General features: G+C 44.4%; 1 protein-coding gene across 1 annotated transcript; it reads right to left on the reverse strand.

The window, feature by feature from the left end:
- Positions 1-1316: 1316 nt before the first annotated feature.
- LOC133221785 (CKLF-like MARVEL transmembrane domain-containing protein 5) lies at positions 1317-3145 on the reverse strand. The gene is made up of 5 exons (XM_061370955.1): positions 3015-3145; positions 2315-2467; positions 1772-1867; positions 1582-1666; positions 1317-1467 (listed from the first exon to the last, which is right to left on the reverse strand). Exons 1-5 carry the CDS (start codon positions 3093-3095, stop codon positions 1445-1447), a joined length of 438 nt encoding a protein of 145 aa, XP_061226939.1. The 5' UTR covers positions 3096-3145; the 3' UTR covers positions 1317-1444.
- Positions 3146-22498: the final 19353 nt, after the last annotated feature.

Here is a 22498-nt window from a genome sequence, read left to right on the forward strand (position 1 = left end):
CATGAGCCGGCTTCAGTGTGCGCTTGTAGCCCAGAAAGTCAACCGTATTCTGGGCTGCATCAAAAAGAATGTAACCAGCAGGTCGAAGGAGGTGATCCTGCCCTTTTATTCTGCTCTCGTGAGACCTCACCTGGAGTATTGTGTGCAGTTCTGGTGTCCTCAACATAAAAAGGACATGAAAGTGTTGGAACAAGTCCAGAGGAGGGCCACGAGAATGATCAGGGGACTGGAGCACCTCCCGTATGAAGATAGGCTGAGAAAGTTGGGGCTGTTCAGCCTGGAGAAGAGAAGGCTGCATGGAGACCTCCTAGCAGCCTTTCAGTATCTGAAGGGGGCCTATAGGGATGCTGGGGAGGGACTCTTCATTAGGGACTGTAGTGATAGGACAAGGGGTAATGGGTTAAAACTTAAACAGGGGGAGTTTAGATTGGATATAAGGAAGAAATTCTTTCCTGTTAGGGTGGTGAGGCACTGAAATCGGTTCCCCAATGAGGTTGTGAATGCTCCATCCCTGGTGGTGTTCAAGGCCAGGTTGGACGAGGCCTTGGGTGATATGGTTTAGAGCGAGGTGTCCCTGTGCATGGCAGGGGGGTTGGAACTTGATGATCTTAAAGTCCTTTCCAACCCTAACTATTCTATGGTTCTATGATTCTATGATTCTATAAGAACGTTGGGTGGTGGGGTGGACGAAGAGACTAGGTTGGTGGATGGTAGGGCTGGTGGAAGAGCAGGACAGGTAGGTGGTGGGGACAAAATGGAGGAGAAGGTCAGGTGGTGGGACAAGTGGAAGAGGAGGTTGGATGGATGGATGGACAGACAATGGTGAAACAAGAGCAGACGGATGACTGAAAAGTGGGACAGTGGGATAGGGGGCAGCCCCACCGAGGCTACTCTCAGGTGCCACTATTGCCCCCTGCAGGAGAAACAAGCCAGAATCAACTTGGCCATGTTCCAGAAGGCACAGCACTAGCTGGATGAGGAAGAGGAGATCATATCACTGAGTCCCAGGTCAACAAGCTGAATGCTAAGGGTGGCAACATTGGAGCCAGGGCGGGACGTCTTCCTTCTGCCCCACAGCTGCCCCATGACCAACCCACAGCCATCCCCTCACCCTCCATCTCCTCTCTCACCCCACCCCAGAAGCTGTATGATGAAGAGTGACCCCACTACTGCCCCTACCCGTAAGATGGGGGCTTAATGATTTAGGAATAGTTAATCAATGACTACTGGAAGAACCCAGGCGTTGGTTGGGTTGGGGAAGGGTCACAGTGTCTCCTCACCCACCCCACCCCAAGAAACACTACCACAGAGAAACGTCAGTGGTGGAAGAGGTTTAAATGGTGCCCAAAACTGGGCAGTTGGGGGTTTATGGGGTGGTTATGTCTTGGGTCTGGGGCAGGGTACAGAGGAATTGTGGGACATCACTTTGGGTGAGTGTTTCCAATTAGGTTGAGTCCACATCAGGGTCTGGAAGAGAAAGATGGGGATGTTGGGGAAGATGGTAGACAAGAGGATACAGCTGTTCAGGGTTCCCCTCCCTCCCACCTGAATAAACCCTTCCCCTCAACACAAGGGACTCACCCTGTCCCACCGCTGGGGCCACCTCAGCACGGTAGGTGACAAAGGCGTCAAAGGCGAAGAGGAAGGAGAGGATAAGGCTGAAAGTCTGGGGAGGAGAAAATGAAGCAGGACCTGGTGAGGTCGAAGGAGGCAAGACATGGGTTGGGGGTGGGGTTTTGGGGGTTTTGATGGGGGGGGGCATGACACTCACAAAGGTGGTGGCAGCCAAGGCATCTCGGGAGGCAGCCAGGGCCACCAGAGCCACAACGAGAAAGATAATGGTCCCACTGGCAGCCCGGAGGAGGTCCTGAGGAGGACACCGTGGGGAACAGCATGGGGATAACGCAGTGGTGGAACACCAGGAGATGCTGAGTTGAACAATGAAGGTATGCCATGGGGGACACCAAGGGGACAACACCATCGAGGAACATAGAGATGCCAGGGGAGATACCCAGAAGGGACTCCAGGACACGTTGAGATGGAAGGGGTGATACTATGAGGGGACACCGTGGGAGACCAAGGTGGACAGCATAGAGGAACACCAAGGTGGACACCGAGAGGTGACACCATGGCGGAACACCAGGAGATGCTAACATGGACATCAGGTTCATGCCCAGGTGTAACACCTGGGAGGACACCAGAGGATGCCAGAGGTTCACCAAGTGGCAACACCAAATTGGGCACAAGAGACGCCAGAATGCGGGACATGTGGGGCAGAGGTGGGGCCATGAGGGGCTGCCATGGGACCACGTACCAGGCAGGGCCCATAGCCGTGGGGAAGGCGAGGGGGGCTCCTCAGCAGCCGCACTCCCAGGGCTGCTGCCACTGCCAGGGCTTGAAGCAGTGCTGGGGCCAGTGTGGGAGGTGCAGGGGGGGCCAGCAGCCCCACAACTGCTCCACACAGCACCTAGAGGGACATGGAAACAGGTTGGAAGAGCACAGCAGACCCACAGCATCCTGTGGGCGTCTGTGGCACTCCCATACAGACCCACATTGCCCCATAGCACCCCGGAGAGCACCCATACAGACCCATAGTGCCCAAGAGCACCTCTTATGGCACTTACTGGGGATTTATGGCACCCTGTTAGGGACCCACAGCACCCCAGCATCCTTATAGCACCTCACAGGGCCCTCATCAATTCCCACAACACCACCACAGAGGCCCACACGACCCCATAACACCTCCCAGAGCCCCTGAGCACCCCTTTATCATGCCATAATACTCCAATAGCCCCACAACACCTCCTTAGTGCCCCCCAGAGCCCCACAGTGACCTCATCACACCCTCTGGAACCCTAGAGTACACACAGCAAACTCATCACATCCCCTTAATGCCCCTCAGAAATCCTATAGCCCCCAGCAACCCCACAGCACCCCCACAGAGCCCCATAGCACCCACTACACCCCATAGCACCCCGTAGAGCTCTACAGCACCGTGTATCCCTCCCCTGTACCAGCTCAGCCCCCAGCAGCAGCCCCTTGGGGGTGCGCAGGACCCCCAACTCAAAGGCTCCGTCCAGCTCCTGCTGCCCCATAGTGGGAGGGAACGTTTTGGGGCTGGAGGGGGAGACAGTGATGACATGTGGGTCCCTCCCCCTGTGACAGGCAGCACTGGGATGAGGGACAAAGGGATATTGTGCAGGAAAGGAGGGGGGGGAGGGAGTAGCTGAGGGGGGACTGGGAGTGAAAGAGGGCACTGCTAGAGACTAGGAAGCACTGAGGTGACTGAGGGGGGACTGGAATAAAAGGGGGGGGCAACTGAAGTTGACTGGGAGACACTGAGAGGGACCCTGCTATGACTGGGAATGACTAGGAGGTGACTGAGAGGGACTGGGGGCAAATGAGGGGCATTGGAAGTACCATGGGGTGACAGGGAGCAACATGGGAGGCACTGAAAGAAACTGGGGGGAAAGTAGGAGGCACCCTGGGATGACTTGGAGTAACTGAGGGGCAAATGGGAGTTACTGGGTCTTTCAGGTTAGAGATACCTCACCCGGTTGACCAGCCTCCTGCCAGATTCCCTTGTTTCATCCAGACAGGTGGGTTTCCATCCCTCTTTACCAAGCTATAGCCGTCAAAGTACATCCCATTGTCATAAAAGCCAAAACCTTCAGGATGGCACCAGCCACGAAGCCAGCAGTTGATTTGCAACATATGCAAAATTCTGGCTGCACCCTTCCCTCTAAATGATAAAATGGAAGAGAAGGTAATAATGAAGGAAATTGATTTGGGGTGTCTCAGTCATTAACGTACAGGTCTACAGGTCCAGGGAAGAAGATAGTAAGAGAAATGTTAAGAAAAAATATGGGCTGCTTTTTAATATGAAAGGAATGTACTGAGTCACCTTTATAGAAATACAGATTTTCTGTGTAAACTCCTCTGCTAAGAGGCTTCATCCAAAGAAGTTGAATAAATCTAATAAGCTGTGCAGAAGCTGTATTTGATAATGTTAATGAGCTGGAAGTCAGGCAGTAAATGAACCTCTCCTGTGCCAGGCTTTCTGACTCTGAGCGATTTCTGAACAGCATACATTTGCAGCAATAAAACTTCAAAAACCCCTCAGAGTGGCAGACAGAATGCTCAGAAGCCAGGGAAAGCACCTAAAGGCGACTATCTGGAATTCTGAAACTCCATTTGAAAAATGAAAGGCTTGGAAAGAACTTAAATTTAGAAACTAACAAATTACAAATGATTTGCTGTTTTGAAAGATTACAATTAATCCATTAATCACGGAAAGCAACTTGCCTTTGAGGAGTATTTCTGGGGCAGTGCTGAAGTTTCAGTTTGCTACATTCCATGTAAAACAGTACGTGCCATGCAGGTTTTCTTTGAGCATTTTTAGAGGAAAGAAATGATGCAGCAGAACTTGATAGGCATGTGCAGTGGTGAAGAGCACAGATGAAAATTCTGTTCTTAGGAAATGATGTAACTAAGAAGCAGTTTAATACAATAGTGCACCCAGTTAGAGCACAAGTTTGAAGAGACCGCTGATCTTACTGTTCCAACAGTGAAAGACCGAGTAACCAATGTCCTTTCAAAAAAAAAAAAAAAAAAGGGTGTAGGAAGATGGTTATCTAATTTGCTTTCCTAAACTCACCATAGTTATAAATGCTATAACTAGAGAGTAAGCTGTATTTTTAAAAGCATAAAGATATATTTCTAAAATGTGTCCAGTTTTATAGGGCAAAAGCTTTGAAGCTGGGCAGATTAAATGGGGAAAGCCTCAATTTCAACATAGCTGAGTCAATCTAGGCCACTGCAGGAGGAACACTGCAGGAGTCCTTTTAGACTGGTAGACACAAAGTTGGAACCTAGAAGTTTTCTATATTTTGATGGTAGGACAGAAATCCAGCTTGGCAGTTGACTAGAAGATATGGCTTTCGTATTCATACCTGGACCTTAGAAGCATCACATTGCTATTACCAAAGGCCAGTGCTATAGGGCCACAAAGCAGCCCAAGATGAGTGGTGGGTCTGTGCAGTCATTTTTGTTTTGGAGAATACCCTTTATCTCCTCTCAGAGAGATTAAAAGAGTTTTAAACTAGAAGGAGCTGTCTTTGAATAAAAAGGGCTTTCCTATATGCTGGAATATAGGCCTACATATTTAAAATTTTAAGTCAGGAAAAGCAGTCAGGCAAGACCAAACAGAAAGAAGGCTCCACAAACTAGAACGTGAACCTCCTGTTCACTGTGCTTTTCATTTCCACTGAATTACTGAGTTAAAGCAAAAGCAACCTACCAACCGATACCCAGGCTGACCTGAGCAGCAATCTAGCCCTTCTGAGTAACTGACTCAGTTTACACACTGGTCATAATGTGCTCTGGTATGGAATACCCCTTTGGTTAGTTTGGGTCAGGTGTCCTGTCTCTGCTCCGGCTTCCCCTCCTCCCTGTCAGAGCACGAGACTCAGAAAGTCTTTGGTCAGAGTAAACATTACTGAGCAAGAACAGAAAACACCAGTGTTATCAGCATTGTTCCCAGGCTGAAAGTCAAAACCACAGCACTGCACCATCTACTAAGAAGGAGAAAGATGACTGCTACTGCTGAACCCAGGACAGTATCCACTCCTTATTCCATACCATTCAGATCATGCTCAGATCCCGTATTTTTCAATATGCCATTGCTTTTGTCTCATAGATATGCATATGCATATATATATACACACACACAAAGAGAGAGATATCATTCCATATAAAGCTGATGAATTCATCCAGTCCATGATGTTGGGCTCCATCTCCTGTAAAAGTTTTTCAGAGCAGAGAAGATGGTGTGCAGTGTTGGATTGTTGCAATGTTGATGACTCCGCAGAACTCATCTGATCACTGCTGAGCTAGCCTGGTTTTGTCAAAGTTCATTCTTTGTTGGGATGATGATTGGAGGTAGTCAGGGCCAGTCGCTGGTGACCTGAAGACATCTAATTGGTGGGCTATAAAAGTGCTACATAGGCAGCAGCATATAATAGAGTTCATCGGCTGTTTTACCCTAAAATCAAATCCCCTTGAGGTACACATAGAACTTCCTCATCTTCCTGCATTACCCAGCAAGTATGTCCAGGTCCCTGAGCAAAAGCAATCGCATGAGTGGGTTTGCCTTTACCTGAAGCAGGAATAACCCAGACTGTCTTCCCAAACAAATTCTTTACGTGTACCACAGGATTTTTATCCCCCTCTACAGTATGTAAAAGTTCTGACTGTGCTGGGCCAGCCCTGTTGGCAGATCCCCTAGTGTTGACTGACTGGGTGGCTTTTGGTAAATGTGTATCCAAATGTTTGAAAGTCTCATCACCCATTGCTGTCACTGTAGTAATTAACAGCCCATTGTACCGTTCTGTTTCCCCAGAGGCTGGTGCATAGTAGGGGATGTGATATACATGCATAGTAGGGGATGTGATATATCCACCTATAAGGTTGTTCCAGAAAGGAGTCCCGTTGTTTGACTCAGTTCTCTCTGTGGTGCCGTGTCGCCACAAGATTTGTTTCTCAAGGCCCAGGATAGTGTTCTGGGAAGGTGGCATGGGGCACAGCCTATGTATCCAGCCATCTGGTGGTTGCTTCCACCATGGTAAGCACATGCTTGCCTTGGTGGGTTGGTGGGAGTGTGATATAGTCTAACTGGCAGGCCTCCCCATAGTTGTACTTCAGCCATCATCCTCCATACCAGAGAGGCTTTAACTGCTTAGCTTGCTTAATTGCAGCACATTTCGCATTCTTGAATAACCTAGACAATAGTGTTCATTTAAGTCCACCCCTTGATCACTAGCCTATCTAGTTGTTGCATCTCCGCCCTGATGGCCTGAAGTGTCATGGGCCCAGTGGGCCAAAAATAATTCACCCTTATTTTACCAATCTAAGTCTATCTGAGCCACTTCAATCTTAGCAGCTTTATCCACTTGTTGGTTGTTCTGGTGTTCCTCATTGGACTGACTCCTGGGTGCATGAGCATCTACATGGCATACCTTCACCACCAATGATGTAGAGGAGGCAGGGCCTTTGAACATCCAGCCCAGCACAGGCAATGGGGGTGCCAGGAGGATCTGTACTTCAGTGCCAATCACTTCTGAAGTAGCTCAAACCCCTTCGTAGGCTGCTAGTGTCTCTTTATCAGCTGGGGCAGATATGGCTTTGGATCCTCTGTATCCCCAACTCCAAAAGCTGAGGGGTTGACCTCGAGTCTCCTTTGTAGCTTTCTGCCAGAGACTCCAGGTAGGACCATTCTACCTACTCCTTGGCTGCAGTGTAGAATACATTTTTTTACATCTCTCCCTGTCTGGACTGGTCCAAGGGTACTGCATGAACTATCTCTTGTTTAATTTGTTCAAAGGCTTGATGGTAAGGACTCCATTTAAAATCATTCATCTTCTTCTGGGTCACGTGATAGAGAGGGCTTACAATCAGACTGTAATTTGGGATATGCATTTCCCAGAACCCCACAACACCTAAGAAAGCTTGTGTTTCTTTCTTATTAGCTGTTGGAGACATTCTGTTATCTCGTTGATCACATCTGTGGGGATGTGGCGATGTCCATCTTGCTATTTCATTCCCCAAAATTAAATCTTCTGTGCAGGTTTCTTGACCTTATTCTATTTTATGGCAAAACCAGCTTTCAGCAGGATTTGGATTATTTTCCTCTTTTTCTCAAAAACTTCTTCCACTTTATTGCCCCACATGATAATGTCATCAATGTATTGCAGGTGTTCTGGAGCTTGCCCTTGTTCCAGTACAGTCTGGGTCAGTCCAGCTGAGGAACTATTTCTCTTTTGCAATCGCTTTGTCAATCCCCCCTTCCCTAGCAAGTGACCCCAGGTGCTTGACTTCCCTACCTTCTAGTTTGTGTCCCAGCATCAGAGCAAACAGCTGACAACATGCTCCCCTGGATGATGGGTGAAATCTTTTCGCATATTCTGTAGCTCGGCTGAGGTCCGGGGTTGAGAAGTCACCTCTTCTTCTTCCTCTTCCTCTGATCCATGTAATAATAACTCTTGTTCGGATGCTGTCCCCTGTAGTAAGTGCATTGGTTCTTCATCTTTCCTCACTGTATGGGCTGCTCTTTTTGCCTCTTTGTTTGCTTTTCCCCTTGCTTACAGGAGCAACTGATATTGGCATGAATTGGTCCTTAGCTGCAGTGATTATCACTGTGGTTGGAGTGGCTGCAATGTCTGCCACTAGGATTGGAGCAGCTGCAGTGTCTGTTGTTGGGGTTGGTGCAGCCGCTGTACTTGGGGGTTGAGTAGAACCAGCAGCTCTGTTGTCTTGCTGTCTGGGCTTGAGTAGCTGCTGTACTTGTCGCTGGGGTTGGTGTAGCTGTTCTTGGATTTGAAGTAGCTGTGCTGTCAGTTGTAGTCAGTATCTGAGTAGCTGCTGTACCTGTCATTGGGGCTGGTGTAGTTGCTGTGCTTGGAGTTGGAGTAGCTGTGTTGTCTGTTGCTTTGCCATCAGATCCAGAGGCATTTTTTTCCCTTTGAAGGTGCTGGATAGTGTTGAACAGGGCTCTGTAAACATAGGCCAAGCCGCAGCATTTTGCCATGATTTGTCCCTCTCTGGTATGACCAGGATGACAACACACCTTGTTTAAATGTTCTACTATTTTTTCTGGATTTTGCAATTGTCCAGTGGTGAAGATCCAAAAGCACTGGAAGGGCCTACTGGCCTAGATACTTGCCCATACTATCCCACACACCCTGCCACTCATGCCTGCCCAGGCTCAGGGAAAATCTCTTGGTCCTCCTGTACTGTAGTCTAACCGTAAACAAGACCAAAACCCAACTGTGCTTAACTTCCTAGATCAGATGAAATGGTCATGAATGAAAAGCACACTCTATGTGTGCCAACGTGCTGATCTGCATCACAATCAACAGGCAGGTCTCAAGGGAATTCAAAAGTCATCCAAATCCTCCAGAAATCTCTTATGATGCTGGAAATAGTCTGGTGAGGGAGCTGCGGGTGTAAGGGAATGTCTTCTTCATAGGTTGACCACCCAAGGAAGCTAAAAAAGATGTGTAATTGCTAAACACTTCCATTATATACCTCCCAAAGTGTAGAAGTGATGACCACACTGGGAACACAAGCCAGATTAGTTTCATGATCAATGAGTCTATTATATTACAAGTCATTACCATAAAGTACAACGAAACAAGAACCTTAGCCCAGTCCCCCCAGCCGTTAAACACTAAACCAGCAAATACTGGCTGGTAAGTAAGTAAGGTACAGCATGCTGAAATTCTGAGATCAAGAGCAACAACTTTGAAAGCCAATAAATCAGCATTGTGAACAGTGACTATTAATCCGAAACAATGAATGCTTATCACAAGTATGATTAGACATGCTGTGGTCAGATCTGTAGTTATTTCAACACTTCGGGCACCAGAAAGAACTGTCATAGTTTAAGCCCAGCCAGTAACCCAGAACCAGGCAACTGCTCACTCTCCCCGCCCTTCCTGCCACAGCTCACAGCAGGATGGGGAGGAGAATCAAAAGAATGTAACTCCATGGGTTGAGATAAGAACAGTCCAGTAACTAAGGTATAGCACAAAACCACTGCTACCACCAATAATAATAATGATAAGGGAAATAATAAGAGAAGAGAATACAACTGCTCACCACCTGCTGACCGATACCCAGCCTGACCTGAGCAGTGATCTGGCCTTCTGGGTAACTGACCCCAGTTTATATACTGGGCATGATGTGCTGTGGTATGGAATACCTCTTTGGCTAGTTTAGGTCAGGTGTCCTGTGTCTGCTTCCTCCTGGCTTCCCCTCCTCCCTGGCAGAGCATGAGACTGAGAAAGTCTTTGGTCAGAGTAAACATTACTAAGCAACAACTAAAACCATTGGTGTTTTCAGCATTGTTCCCAGGCTGAAAGTGAGAAACACAGCATTGCACCAGCTACTAAGAAGGGGAAAAAATTACTGGTATAACTGAACCCAGGACAGCGGTATACCATACAGTACTTAACCTGCAGAATGACTTCAGAAAAAGCTCACATTTTTTTCAAAAGAAAATTAGGAAGATGAACGGCTGCATTATAAGAAACTGATGTTGGAGTTGTTGGTTATGTGCAGGTAGATAGAGACAAAGTGCATCAGCCATAACCCTGCTTCTTAAAAAAAAAAAAAGCGTGTTGTGTGTGGGAAGCCATGACAAATGGTACTTCAGAGAAATACGTGTCATCTCCTGGCCATCTGACATGGGAAGTGTATGTGACACAGAGGCATGTGGATTTATCAAAGAGTGCAAAGCCACCTGCGGTAGCCTTGGAGGACCATGGAAGATGGCACAAGGCATCTTCATGCTTCATATATGGGACTAAAGATTTTAATTTGCTGTGCACACACTCTGAATAACTTATGAATCTTAGCTGAAAGTAACAAAGCATCAGATTTAAAAAAAAAAAAAAAAAAAGTAAATGAGCATGCCACTGATGGGCCAAGGCCACTTCCTCTGCAACTTCAATCAAGGAACTGTTGGCATTTTCTGTCAAAAACTTCACCAAAAAGATTGCTTTCTTCTAGGGCTAAGCAGAAGGATGAAAGAAGAAAGACAAATTTCAGCATGTCATGACAGAGCTCAGCATGAATATCTACAGGAAGAGCTACAAAGCATACTTCATTTGAAGCAATGAACTTTAGTAGGAATTTCATTTTACACATGAATGTACCCTGTGTGATAATCTCCAGTCTATTTATTCACCAGCTGCAACTCAGGATTTGAAGGTGAAGGTGACAGGAACAGTGAATTCTATGTTTCCGAAGTGTTGGGAAAAGGTATTAACTTTTTAATTCTTCATTCTTCATTCAAGCCCGGATTTCACAGCAAAAAGTAAACCAATCTATTTTCCCTGTGATATTAAGCATGAAAGAAGATCCTAGTTCATAGCAGGAGAAATGATCAATGAAAGATTTTAAGCTATTTCCATCTGTTCAGGAGGAGTCGTGTAAATGACACCGAAACAGTGGCATCACCAATTTTGCAGAACAAAACCATATTCAGGGATGGAAAACTTAGCCTAAAGGCCTTTCTATTGGTCCTGATCAAGACAAACACCTTTCAGAAGTATCTTGTTTTCAAAATATCTAGGATAACCTAATTCAAATTATAAGTAAATGTACTGTGAATTCTTCTAATGTGATTTACTAGGGGGGTGGACAGGCTCAGGGAACTGATAATGGATGTTATGAAGAAAAACTGTGTGAATTTCTTTGAAATCAAGTACAAAGCAAGAATTTGTCATCCATTCTGATTTCCCTTTCCTGGGGTGTGAACCACAGGTGGTTTAAAAACAGAAAACTGTTATGCATAACCCCCATCAGACTTTTTTTTTTTTTTTAGTACACTAATTTTAAACCAACAGCCTTGATGCAAAATAGGTAAATAGCATCTGAAAAATATTTCTTGGAGCTGCAAAATATCCAGTTTTGCACTACTCAGGAAAATAACCTAATAAGCATAGCAAGAGATGTTTTTCTCTGTGCTCTACAGGCTTTTAGCAGGAAGAACACATTACTTTCTATGTGTTACTCACCCAGAGGAGGAATTAAATACATTATCTATTCAGGGCTTTTCCTGCAGTTAGTCTTTTCACTGGACTATTAATATATGGTATTCTAGATGAGTCTTTTTATTTCTCTGTTTAATTATTCCTGTCACCTGCCCATGGGTTAGCCTCACCTACTAGGACTTTCTGACAGGAGCAGCACACGCCTTTCAGGAAGGCATTGCCACCCTGTGACACACCATGAGCTAACAGCTTTCTTGGCAGTATCAACTAACACATTTGAGACAATAAGGATGTGGAAAATCACAGCTCCTCATTCAATACTCCCCTCAAAATAAATTTCTGGGATGGAATGTTGTATTTTTTTCAGACACGTTTGCACTATATACCTTACACGAACCACTGGAAAAATCAGTTCATCACAGCTAGAAGCTGTATAAACTGGTGCTATTCTTGTGCTCTGTGCAAAGAACAGCATGCACCGCTCTTACACGATGTCCCTTCATCAAGCACAGAAACTAAGAGCTATCTGCACATGCCATATCATATAAATACTTGGAATTTAAGGTGTTAAGGGACCTGAGAAACATTCACCTTTCAGGTATCCGTATGCTAAACTAGTGTCTGTATGCTAATCTGTATGCTAAATCCCACTCCCTCTGCTGAGCCTGTGGGATCCTACCAGGCATGTCCCATGACTGAGTAAAGTCTTTGTTCATAACAAATTTTCCAGCCTGCTCATCTTATTCCCAAGAGGTCCCTGAGCCAGTCAGCCAGGGAGTCAGGACCACAGGAGCACTGGAGGCTACATGAAAGTATTTTTTGTATGCTGATATAAGACTGCTTGCAGAAAAGACACATATCTTCATATCAGTTATACTTGATGACTTTAGGGATCATTTCCAACCAAAATGATTCTATACTTCTATATCCTTGGTGATCTCAGCATTTTATCCCCTACTTCAGATATTCAAAATGCTTTGAAGATGTGTGTGTCTTGTTTGCTGTCATGCACTTCAACAGCAGGGCTGAGGACAGAATTTATTGGGATGCTGTAGCACTCTCTAGTATTAAAGGTGAGATTCTCATTGCAAATGACTTCACTGTAGTTCAGACAAAATTTAAATTGGACAGGTCATAGGTTTGCTTACTGACTTCTGACAATGAAACCAGTCTTCTTGTTCTTCCCCATATCATTAATGGAAGTACAGGTCTCTCATACAGCTCTTACACAGCACTCACAAAGGAAAGCAAGTAGCAATACAGTTTCTTTATAGTGCAGAAAGACCCTCTTTTATTTTTTTTGATATTAGTTAATAATTTTTCCTCTGGAAAACTGTTGTGTAGATCTCAGGAATACCAAAGGATGTCATGTTATGTATCAGCTGCTATGGTAACTAATCCTTTCTAAAAGGGAGAAACAGAATTATAAAGTCCATTTCTTACTATGAACAACGTATGCCACTAAATAGTCTTTATCTTGCAACCCATTGCCTTCCATTTTTTTTTATCCTTATTTATAAATGATTGTTACTGATTTAGTGCAGGACTGCATTTTTTTTTTTTTTTCTTCCAGTCTGAATATTCTGAGCTTCCCATGTTCATGGACTAGCAGAAAAACAATTTAATTCCTGATACTGGATTGATTTTTTTTTAAAATATGTGTGAATGTATAATATTAATGAAGAGTCTTCATGGGACACACTTTGGGTTGGAAACAGTTATATTTCCCAGAAAAATTACATCTAGTGAAGAAACTTAGGCTAATATATTAGCAAGTATACTAATTGGCTTTTTAAACAATCTACTAGCAAAGAAAGCTGAGAGAAATTTTTTCAGCCTACTTTGCCAGGCTGAAAACTGAAGAATAAAGCTGTTTCCACACAGAGCTGTGGAACTGCAGCCATTCACTACGTGGCACCACTTGGCATAACTCTGGGTATTTACATTATCAGATTTACCAAATTACCCATTTGCCAGCCACAGTTGCCTACAGGAGTTAAATGCAGCTCAGCTGTAACAGTACCTTCCTTCAACTGGTAGCAGGGCAGAACTGGTACACTGTAAAGCACTGAGAACTCCTTAGACCTTCTAATTGCTGGCATAAAGAACTGGAAGCAAGAACAGAAAAAAGGTATCTAAAGAATCCTACAATATGCATCATGAACTTCTGTATTTATAACAAATTATAGAACAAACCAAGTGTGTATTGCAGAAAATGTTTCTGTGATCATGACTTATTTTCCAGTATCTATATCAAGACCTGGATTAAGTAATTTATTCCCTCGGCTAACATACTCCATATCCCCAGAGACATTGCAGCAGAGATGAGATTTCACTGGAGAAGCTGTAAGTGTAGAAGACAAAATACTATTCTATGGAATATTTTTTTTAAATTGAGACAGCACTGTAGTGCTGCAGTGTCAACAGAGAAGCTTCAAGAAGGAAAGAAAACCAGGAGAAACTAGCCTAGAAGTATGTTTGATAGGAAATAACCTAAAAACTGTTGACTGCTGAAAAAGTGGCACAGAGACACCTAAAGTGAAAAGGAAGAGCTGCAAAAGCTTCTAGAAGTTTTTAGGGTTATTTGAGACCAGGTAATTACACAGTTCGAGCTGAGCTCAGGCAGGATTGGTGATGGCAACAGAACTGCTCCATCTAGGTCACAGAGCTACTACAGCTCCGGCTTTTCTACCTGAGAGACTTTTATAGCTCCCATCTGCATAGTGTCCAAGAGTCTATGCTCTTTCAGTCTGTGTACTCTCCAAATGTCCCTGTGAAGCAGGGAAGCATCATTATCCCATTTTACTCATAGAAAAGTAAGGTGTGGAGACTTTAGGGAAGATCCTTATCTGGCATGAATTATCAAAGCTCCATTAAAACCAAGAGCATCTGCTGACTTTCCAGGAAGGTGGATGGAACTAAGATGATTTAAACTGGCTGAGGGGCTTTTCCCTGCATGATTTGTCCTAGTTCCCATAAGATGATGACAGTATTGGAAAAGTAAACCAGTCTTGTAAGGAGCACTGATGACTGGCCAATCACTCTACTTTTCATGTCTGACATAGGCAAACGTGATTGAAGAGATAAACCTGAGCCTCTGCTGTAAAACACACAAGGGAGCAGATGCACAGATTTACTTCTGCTACGGTAGCATTTCTGTGGTCCTTTCTGACACTTTATCAGTTGTTGGGTTTGCTGGCTTTTTCTTTTTGTGGTTGGTTGGTTGGAGTTTCTTCAGTGATAAAGTAATTCTCGCTGCGCTTCAGATTATACATTTCCCTGATTTTCCTTCAGAAAATATCAGAACTCAACAGAAGATGCTTGTTTCTCATGGAAATGAAGTTGAGAGGTAAACATATGGAATTTTTCCAAAATTAATATTCAGTTCTTTTAAAAGTGCTTTCACTGCATTTAAAGCACTTTGAATTTCAGATTTATGAAACATATAAACTATTTTGTACACTTTTTATACTTAAGCAGCAACATAATGGAACCAAACTAGTTGCTTCCTGCAAGTTGCTGTGCATATTAACTGCTATTCTAGGATTAATCTTATCTGTTGATGCCACATCTGGCAGACACGAACAACATTCATTACATTTGAATTTTTAGACAGAAAACTTGTCAAGCCTTGAAACACTGAGGAGGGATAGCAGCTCACAGTCATTTCCTCTAATGGGTCAAATGCAAATTTTGCTTGACTGGTTTAGGCTTTGAAGCATTTAAAGCAAAACAAGAATTATCACTACAGTATAAAATCAATTAAGATGCATAAACTAAATGTCAAAGACATATATATACCAATTATCTAAAATTACTACCATGTGAGCAAAGTACCAACTGGGGCAGCCAAAGGAGTACACCACTATCAAGACAGAAAAAGTTTTGTGCTCTTTTTGGAAATACTTTTGCAGCAGTCAAAAGAAAATCCTTAAACTTGACAAAGAAGGTCAGCTCTTTCTTTGATACTACCAATCAAAAGACTGGTGTCCTGACTCTGATAAGTTATATCCTAGTTTCACCCTTGGACAAATACCAAGTCTTTTTCCTCCTCCTGTTCTGAAGAACAACTGATTTATGCTTTTTTTAGGCATGATCTTTGGACTGTAACTCATGCTGAGGGCAGGACCCTTGCAGTGTCATGGCTGTCCATCATGCTGAAAGACTAAGATAAATTTTGTTCCCCTTGGCAGTGATAAGCTTGCAGCAGTGGCTTCTGCCAGTCTGGTTCAGCTCTCCACCCACTGTCACAGCCAAAGCTGAAACTCCACCACATGTTGTTGTTCCTGACAGTGTCTGTCAGAGGCTACCCGCCAGCTTTCTGTAGTTTTGATCCTCAAACACTGAGCCAGTGTCTCCAGCTTACCATGCTTCAGCATGCTGCCATGATGGGTATAATAGGAAGAACAAGGATTTTTCTCTCAAAATCTGAATTTTTCTCTGCTTCTGGTTTTTAGTCTTCCTGAAATTATTATAAAACACTAATGTTAATCTACTTGAACATAGTGAAGTACTACTCACAGTACTGCAGTCATTAAAATAAAGTCCTCCCTTAGCTCCCGTTTGGGAAATTTGAGGTTATGAATGCTGATCTGTCAGTGATAAACAGGCAGTCACGTATTCATGCATAAGGACAATTTTTGCTGATATCAGAGTGAAACATTGTGGATAATGGGCAACGTTCAACTTCTTTTGATAACTCTTCACAGTTGATTTCATGCCTCTGAGTTCAACTTGAACAGAGTCCTTAGAAGCTTCTGCCATTTTAGAATGAGAAAAAGAAACAATCTGATTTAATCTTTGAGATGCTTTGAAACTGTAAGTACTAAATAGTATATTTTTCTCATTTTGTTGGTATGTTTGAATACAAGTAGTCATTCCTGAACACAACTACTGCTGTTTGTTTTAGAAAAAACATGAAAGATAGAGGAAGTGATTTCACTTGTTCCATGCAAAGGTCTTTTGCTTTTGTTCTTTTTTTTTTTTTTTTTTTTTGTTTTGTTCTTTTTTGAGTAAGCAGCAGTTTATTGCTTTACTGCCTCAAGAATTTTGGAGAGGCTCTCAAATTAGGTTGGACCTTTGCCCATGTCAGTCAGAGAGAACTCATTGATTTCACTGTCTGCAGATGGGTGGGAGATCAAGTATCACCTACGTTTTTTTTCTCCCTCAAGTCAACGTATTGGTAAAGCACATGAAAAATTTTACGAAACTTCCAAAGATAGGGCAGGGAGTCTCTTTAACATTACTGATGTTATGGGCCTTTTTGCATCTTTATAAATGTCTTTGAGAACTGATAGAGAACTTAACAATGCTGTAAAAACTGTTTTCTCCCTTATAATAAATATGATAATGTCTATACATTTACTCAATAGATAGAATTTTAAAGCTAAAATAAATAGATGTAACACCCCACAAACTCCATGTATTTGGAGTAAATAAGTTTATCACAGCAGTATATAACAGTTTTTCCCATAAGGTTCAATGAGCTAGTGGGGAAATGCATGCAGGAACTCAAGAAATACATTAAATTAAAATACAGAGACAGTATACACAACATAAGATCTTACCCACTCATATTCAAAGGGAATCCAAAAGAATAAAATCTCAATAGTACGAAGTCACAGCAAAAGCAGGAAGCATACCTGTACAGAAAATGCTCTCTGCATTTCTAATATGGTATAATACATAAATAATATTGAGATATCAAAAAACCCAAGCCAAACCCATGTTGCGGGCTATCTGTGCTCCTTGTATTTACTTTAATATAAAAGAACCCTGTGAACAAATGCTACAGAGTTTGGACAGTGTAGAAGGGAAGGGTGGGTAATAAGAACACATATTGGAGGAGGCTAACTGATTAATGATTAAAGTTCAAACAACAGATAGCTAACTGACAAACATGCAAGGAGTAACAGGTTAAAACTTAAACAGGGGAAGTTTAAATTGGATATAAGGAGGAAGTTCTTTATTGTAAGGGTGGTGAGGCACTGAAATGGGTTGCCCAAGAAAGTTGTGAATACTCCGTCCCTGGCAGTGTTTAAGGCAGGTTGGACAAAGCCTTGGTTGACATGTTGTTCCTGCCCATGGTGGGGGAGTTGGAACTAGATAGAATCATAGAACAGTTAGGGTTGGAAAGGACCTTAAGATCATCAAGTTCCAGCCCCCCTGCCATGGGACACCTTGCGGGTGGGACACCTTGCTCTAAACCATATCACCCAAGGCCTTGTCCAACCTGGCCTTGAACACTGCCAGGGATGGAGCATTCACAACCTCCTTGGGCAACCTATTCCACTGCCTCACCACCCTAACAGGGAAGAATTTCCTCCTTATATCCAATCTAAACTTCCCCTGTTTAAGTTTTAACCCATCACCCCTTGTCCTATCACTACAGTCCCTAATGAAGAGTCCCTCCCCAGCATCCCTATAGGCCCCCTTCAGATACTGAAAGGCTGCTAGGAGGTCTCCATGCAGCCTTCTCCAGGCTGAACAGTCCCAACTTTCTCAGCCGATCTTCATACGGGAGGTACTTCAGTCCCCTGATCATTCTTGTGGCCTCCTCTGGACTTGTTCCAACACTTCCATGTCCTTTTTTATGTTGAGGACACCAGAACTGTACACAATACTCCAGGTGAGGTCTCACGAGAGCAAAGGCGCAGGGTCACCTCCTTTGACCTGCTGGTCATGCTCCTTTTGATGCAGCCCAGAATACGGTTGGCTTTCTGGGCTGCAAGCGCACACTGAAGCCCGCTCATGTTCATTTTCTCATCAACCAGCACCCCCAGGTCCTTCTCTGCAGTGCTGCTCTGAATCTCTTCTTTGCCCAGCCATTAGCTGTGTAGCTGTTCCTGAGATTGCTCCGACCCAGGTGTAGGACCTTGCACTTGGCATGGTTAAATTTCATGAGGTTGGCATCAGCCCACCTCACAAGTGTGTCAAGGTCCCTCTGGATGGCATTCCTTCCCTCCAGCGTATCAACCAAACCACACAGCTTGGTGTCATAGGCAAACTTGCTGGGGGCGCACTCAATCCCACTGTCCATGTCAGCAATGAAGATGTTAAACAAGACCTGTCCCAACACCGATCCCTGAGGGACACCACTCGTAACTGGTCTCCAGCGGGACATCGAGCCATTGACCTCAACTCTTTGTGTGTGGCCACCCAGCCAGTTCTTTATCCACGGAGTGGTCCATCCATCAAATTGATGTCTCTCCAATTTAGAGACAAGGATGTCGTGTGGGACAGTGTCGAATGCTTTACACAATTCCAGGCAGATGACATCAGCTGCTCTACCCCTGCCCATCAGTTATGTAGCCCATCAGTTATGTATAGAAGGCCACCAAATTGGTCAGGCAGGATTTCCCCTTAGTGAATGTCAACGTGGGTGTCACGGACAACGCAGGAACGATCAATGTGATCAGCGAATGCCAATTTATTACAAAGCTTTAACTCCTTATATACCATTTCTTACAGGCGCTTACAGTGATTTGGCATATTATGATTGGATATATGTCTTGAAGACCCTTAGTGACTAACACACAATTGGTTAAGCACAGGTGTGAAACTTGATCTCAAAAGCTTGCCAAGAGTCCACAGTTCTCATTAACTCAGTGAATTACAGCTTCTTCTTATCTTGCTTGCTTAAGCTTCCTCGGGCCTCTCACGGCCTTGCTGTATCTTTCAGGATTATTCAGTTTTTGCACCAATTATGCGTTCTCCTGTGAGAACACTGTTTCCACATCTCCCCCTTTTTGTTTTATGTGTCTTTTGGATGACACCACTTGAGCAGGGGATTTGGGCTAGATCATATTTTCAACATATACTGCTGGGCCTGCCCATTTTTTCTGCTGTATGGCTCTCTGGTAACAGGGGAGGCCATCCTTCACATCAAGGTCAGGCATGGCATGTGTCCCCACTGTTCCACGCCTGCTGGGTTGCAGCCAGCAGTGGAGCTAAAGGTTCTTCTTGGTGGCAAACACAGAGGCCAACCCAGTCGTGCCCTTGATTGTGGTAGCAGGCATTTGGTCACCCTCAGTCCTTGCACCTTGTTGTCAATGCAGTTTCACCTGCTTCACCCAATAACAAGTTGTTATTACGGCAAGGCACACACACAGATTTACATTAGCAGAGTAACTATTACAGGGTGCAGCAGCATGTTGAAGATGCTGATGCCAGCAAGGGACTAGCCAAAGAAATTTCTTACCAGTGGAATTCTCTCACCCTCTTAATTTGTTCCATTACCTGCTTTATAACACTACCATTGTATTAGAATCTTTGTATCTTTTGCCTTAGCATTTTCTAGCAGCTACTACAAATTTGCATACTCTAACATCTCTTTTACAAGTGACAAATCCATATAATACAAGGTGTAGTTTCTTATTAGCAACTGGCTAGTAAATACAGGTGGTTTCATACGTAAAATCAAAGCCTCTAACAATAACTACTTTACAAACACACATATTCAAGCTGTTACTTTTCAGTTGCCCCAAAATGATTTTTAGCAATCATTGGTTTTTCTCTTCCTCTGTTTCATTCTGCTTGGGGTATTCACATTCATCTCCTGCAGCTGAGGCATCAGGTTCCTCCATTTGTCTGTCCGGCTCATGGCAAGGCTTGACAAACTTTGCAGGCAGCCGCCATGGACCTGTAGGCAGGAGGACACAAATACACCCCCTCCAGGTTATCAGTTCTTGAGAAGTAGACAGGTTAAACGAGGAGTTTGCCGCATCATTGCCCCTCTTTATTTTTTTCTTTATTTTTTTTTTTTTCTGCCACCCTGATGCTGCTTAGGTGATGGCTCATAAAGCTTGTGGTTGCACTACCCCTCTTGCCTTTTCACTTAGCAGTTCTTGTTTCAACCAATCTATCTGCTCCTCCAAGTCTTGGATTCATCCCCAGGTTACTCTAAACATTTTAAGCTTGGTTTTGTTTTGTTTTTTCTCTCCTCGGCTCTGGTGTTCATCCTGGTCCTTCCACCGGTGAAGCATCGGGAGCCGAACCAGAGGGCAGCTTCTTTTGAACATGGGGACTGAACTCTCACCAAATACGTTTTTTGTTGGTTGTTTTTTTTTTTTTTCCCAAGGTCACTCACCCTGCTTTGCACAGCTACGAACGCCTGCCTGTTGGGCAGCAGCTACAGCTGCCTGCCTGCTTCAGCAGCAACCATAAACACCTGCCGGCAACCGCACTTTTGATTAACCCTTTCTTGCCTGAAATGTTAAACTACTATCTATTAGAAACTTTTACATGAACCTAACAAGAAAAATAAATACACAGAACACTGTCTGCCCTTAACACACACACACACACTGTCCTGGGTTTAGCAGTAGCAGTCATTTTTCTCTTTCGTGGTAGCTGGTGCAGTGCTGTGTTTTGACTTTCAGGCTGGGAGCAGAGCTGATAAAAATGATGTTCTGGTTTGGCCAAGGACTTTGTGAGCCTCATGCTCTGCCAGGGAGGAGGGGAAGCCGGGAGGAAGCAGAGACAGGACACCTGACCCAAACTGACCAAAGAGGTATTCCATACCACAGCACGTCATGCCCAGGAGGGAACTGGGAGAATTGCCCAGAAGGGCTAAAGGGACTGCAGGGTTGAAGGAGGTATCGGTTGGTGCTTGGTCAGGCTGGGGGGGGGGGAGTTATCGGTCACCTGATGATGAGGTGTTGTATTGTCTTCCCTTGTTACTTCCTTTATCATTACTATTATTGGTGGTAACAGCAGTGATTTGTGTTATACCTTAGTTACTAAACTGTTCTTATCTCAACCTGTGGGAGTTGCATTCTTTCTGATTCTCCTCTCCATCCCTCCAGGAGTAGGGGGAGGGCAAGAAAGGGGGGGAGTGAGTGAGTGAAAGCTGTCTGGTTGGGGTTAAACCACAACACACACACACGGGATCCCACAAGCACACTCCACACAACTACAACATTTGAAGCACAAAATCCCAACAATCATTACTTCCACTACACAATCCCACGTACAGAACGCGGCACAAGGACCCTGTGGAGACTAACAAGAAACCAGCTCCGAGAAGCATCATCGCAGTGCGAGGTAGCAGGCTCAACCTTAGCAGGCGTCCCCGCAGAGGCTCTGCCTCCCCCACATCGCACGAGGCTTGGGCTTTTATACTGACCAAAATGCACACTCATTCCGACACAGGTGGCCAGCCTATGTTGGAAGAAGTAGCCAGCAGTATTTATAAAGGTCTCCAAAGGTCGATAGAAACCTGGACATACTTATTTTTACCAGCTTCTAGTACATGAGTATCACAGAGAGAATGTATTAAATGAGTTGTATATGGGGTCATAAGTCCACAGTCCATCACAGTCTGCCCGATAGTCCTAATAAGAGCATACGAGAGACCTTCCACTGTGGGTCTTTATGCAGAACATACACCACCAGGAAAGCACACAATACATCTGTATCCCCCACTGGTCTCACTTCTCCCTTTACAGCTGTGCATTTAACATGATGTCTGGGGGATATAAATCAGGCCCCTTTTCCAGATGAATAGGCTTCAGGTCAAAAGGACCATCTAGGTCAGCATCAGAATTATCAGGCATCAGAACCTTAGGAGCAGCGCACAGACTCCTTCTCGGGGTCAATAGGGCCTGAGTCAAAAGGATAATCTTCATCTCTGTCCTCAGTCTTCGTAGCCACAGCGGCAACCGGCAAAGGTTGGGAGGGGGGTGGTGGGGTGGTGGTGTTTTTGGTGTTGGTTATTTTTTTTTTCCTTTAACGTAAAACGGTAGCTCCCTTCACTTTAAGAAGGACTGAAACCATCCATAAATGGATGTCCTAAGCTCAAATTTCAATTCATTCAATCACTGACAAGGGGGGTGTCCTGGGGCAGTGCTGACTCTTTCCAGTGTTTCACCCATCAAGCTGGCACCCACCACAGACCAGAATCGGTAATTACACACATATAGAATCATAGAATCATAGAATAG

This window comes from Neopsephotus bourkii, unplaced genomic scaffold, assembly GCF_033783945.1.
Source record: "Neopsephotus bourkii isolate Nb327-2 ecotype Australia unplaced genomic scaffold, CSIRO-AGI_Nbou_v1 NB_1551, whole genome shotgun sequence".
Lineage (NCBI taxonomy): Eukaryota > Metazoa > Chordata > Aves > Psittaciformes > Psittacidae > Neopsephotus > Neopsephotus bourkii.

Coding starts and splice junctions, on each gene's coding strand:
- LOC133221785 (XM_061370955.1), bottom strand. CDS start 3,095: ATGGGGCAGCAGGAGCTGGACGGAGCCTTTGAGTTGGGGGTCCTGCGC. Junction 2,468..3,014: donor TGCTGCTGGGGGCTGAGCTG/GTACAGGGGAGG, acceptor ATGTCCCTCTAG/GTGCTGTGTGGAGCAGTTGT. Junction 1,667..1,771: donor CCTTGGCTGCCACCACCTTT/GTGAGTGTCATG, acceptor TCTCCTCCCCAG/ACTTTCAGCCTTATCCTCTC.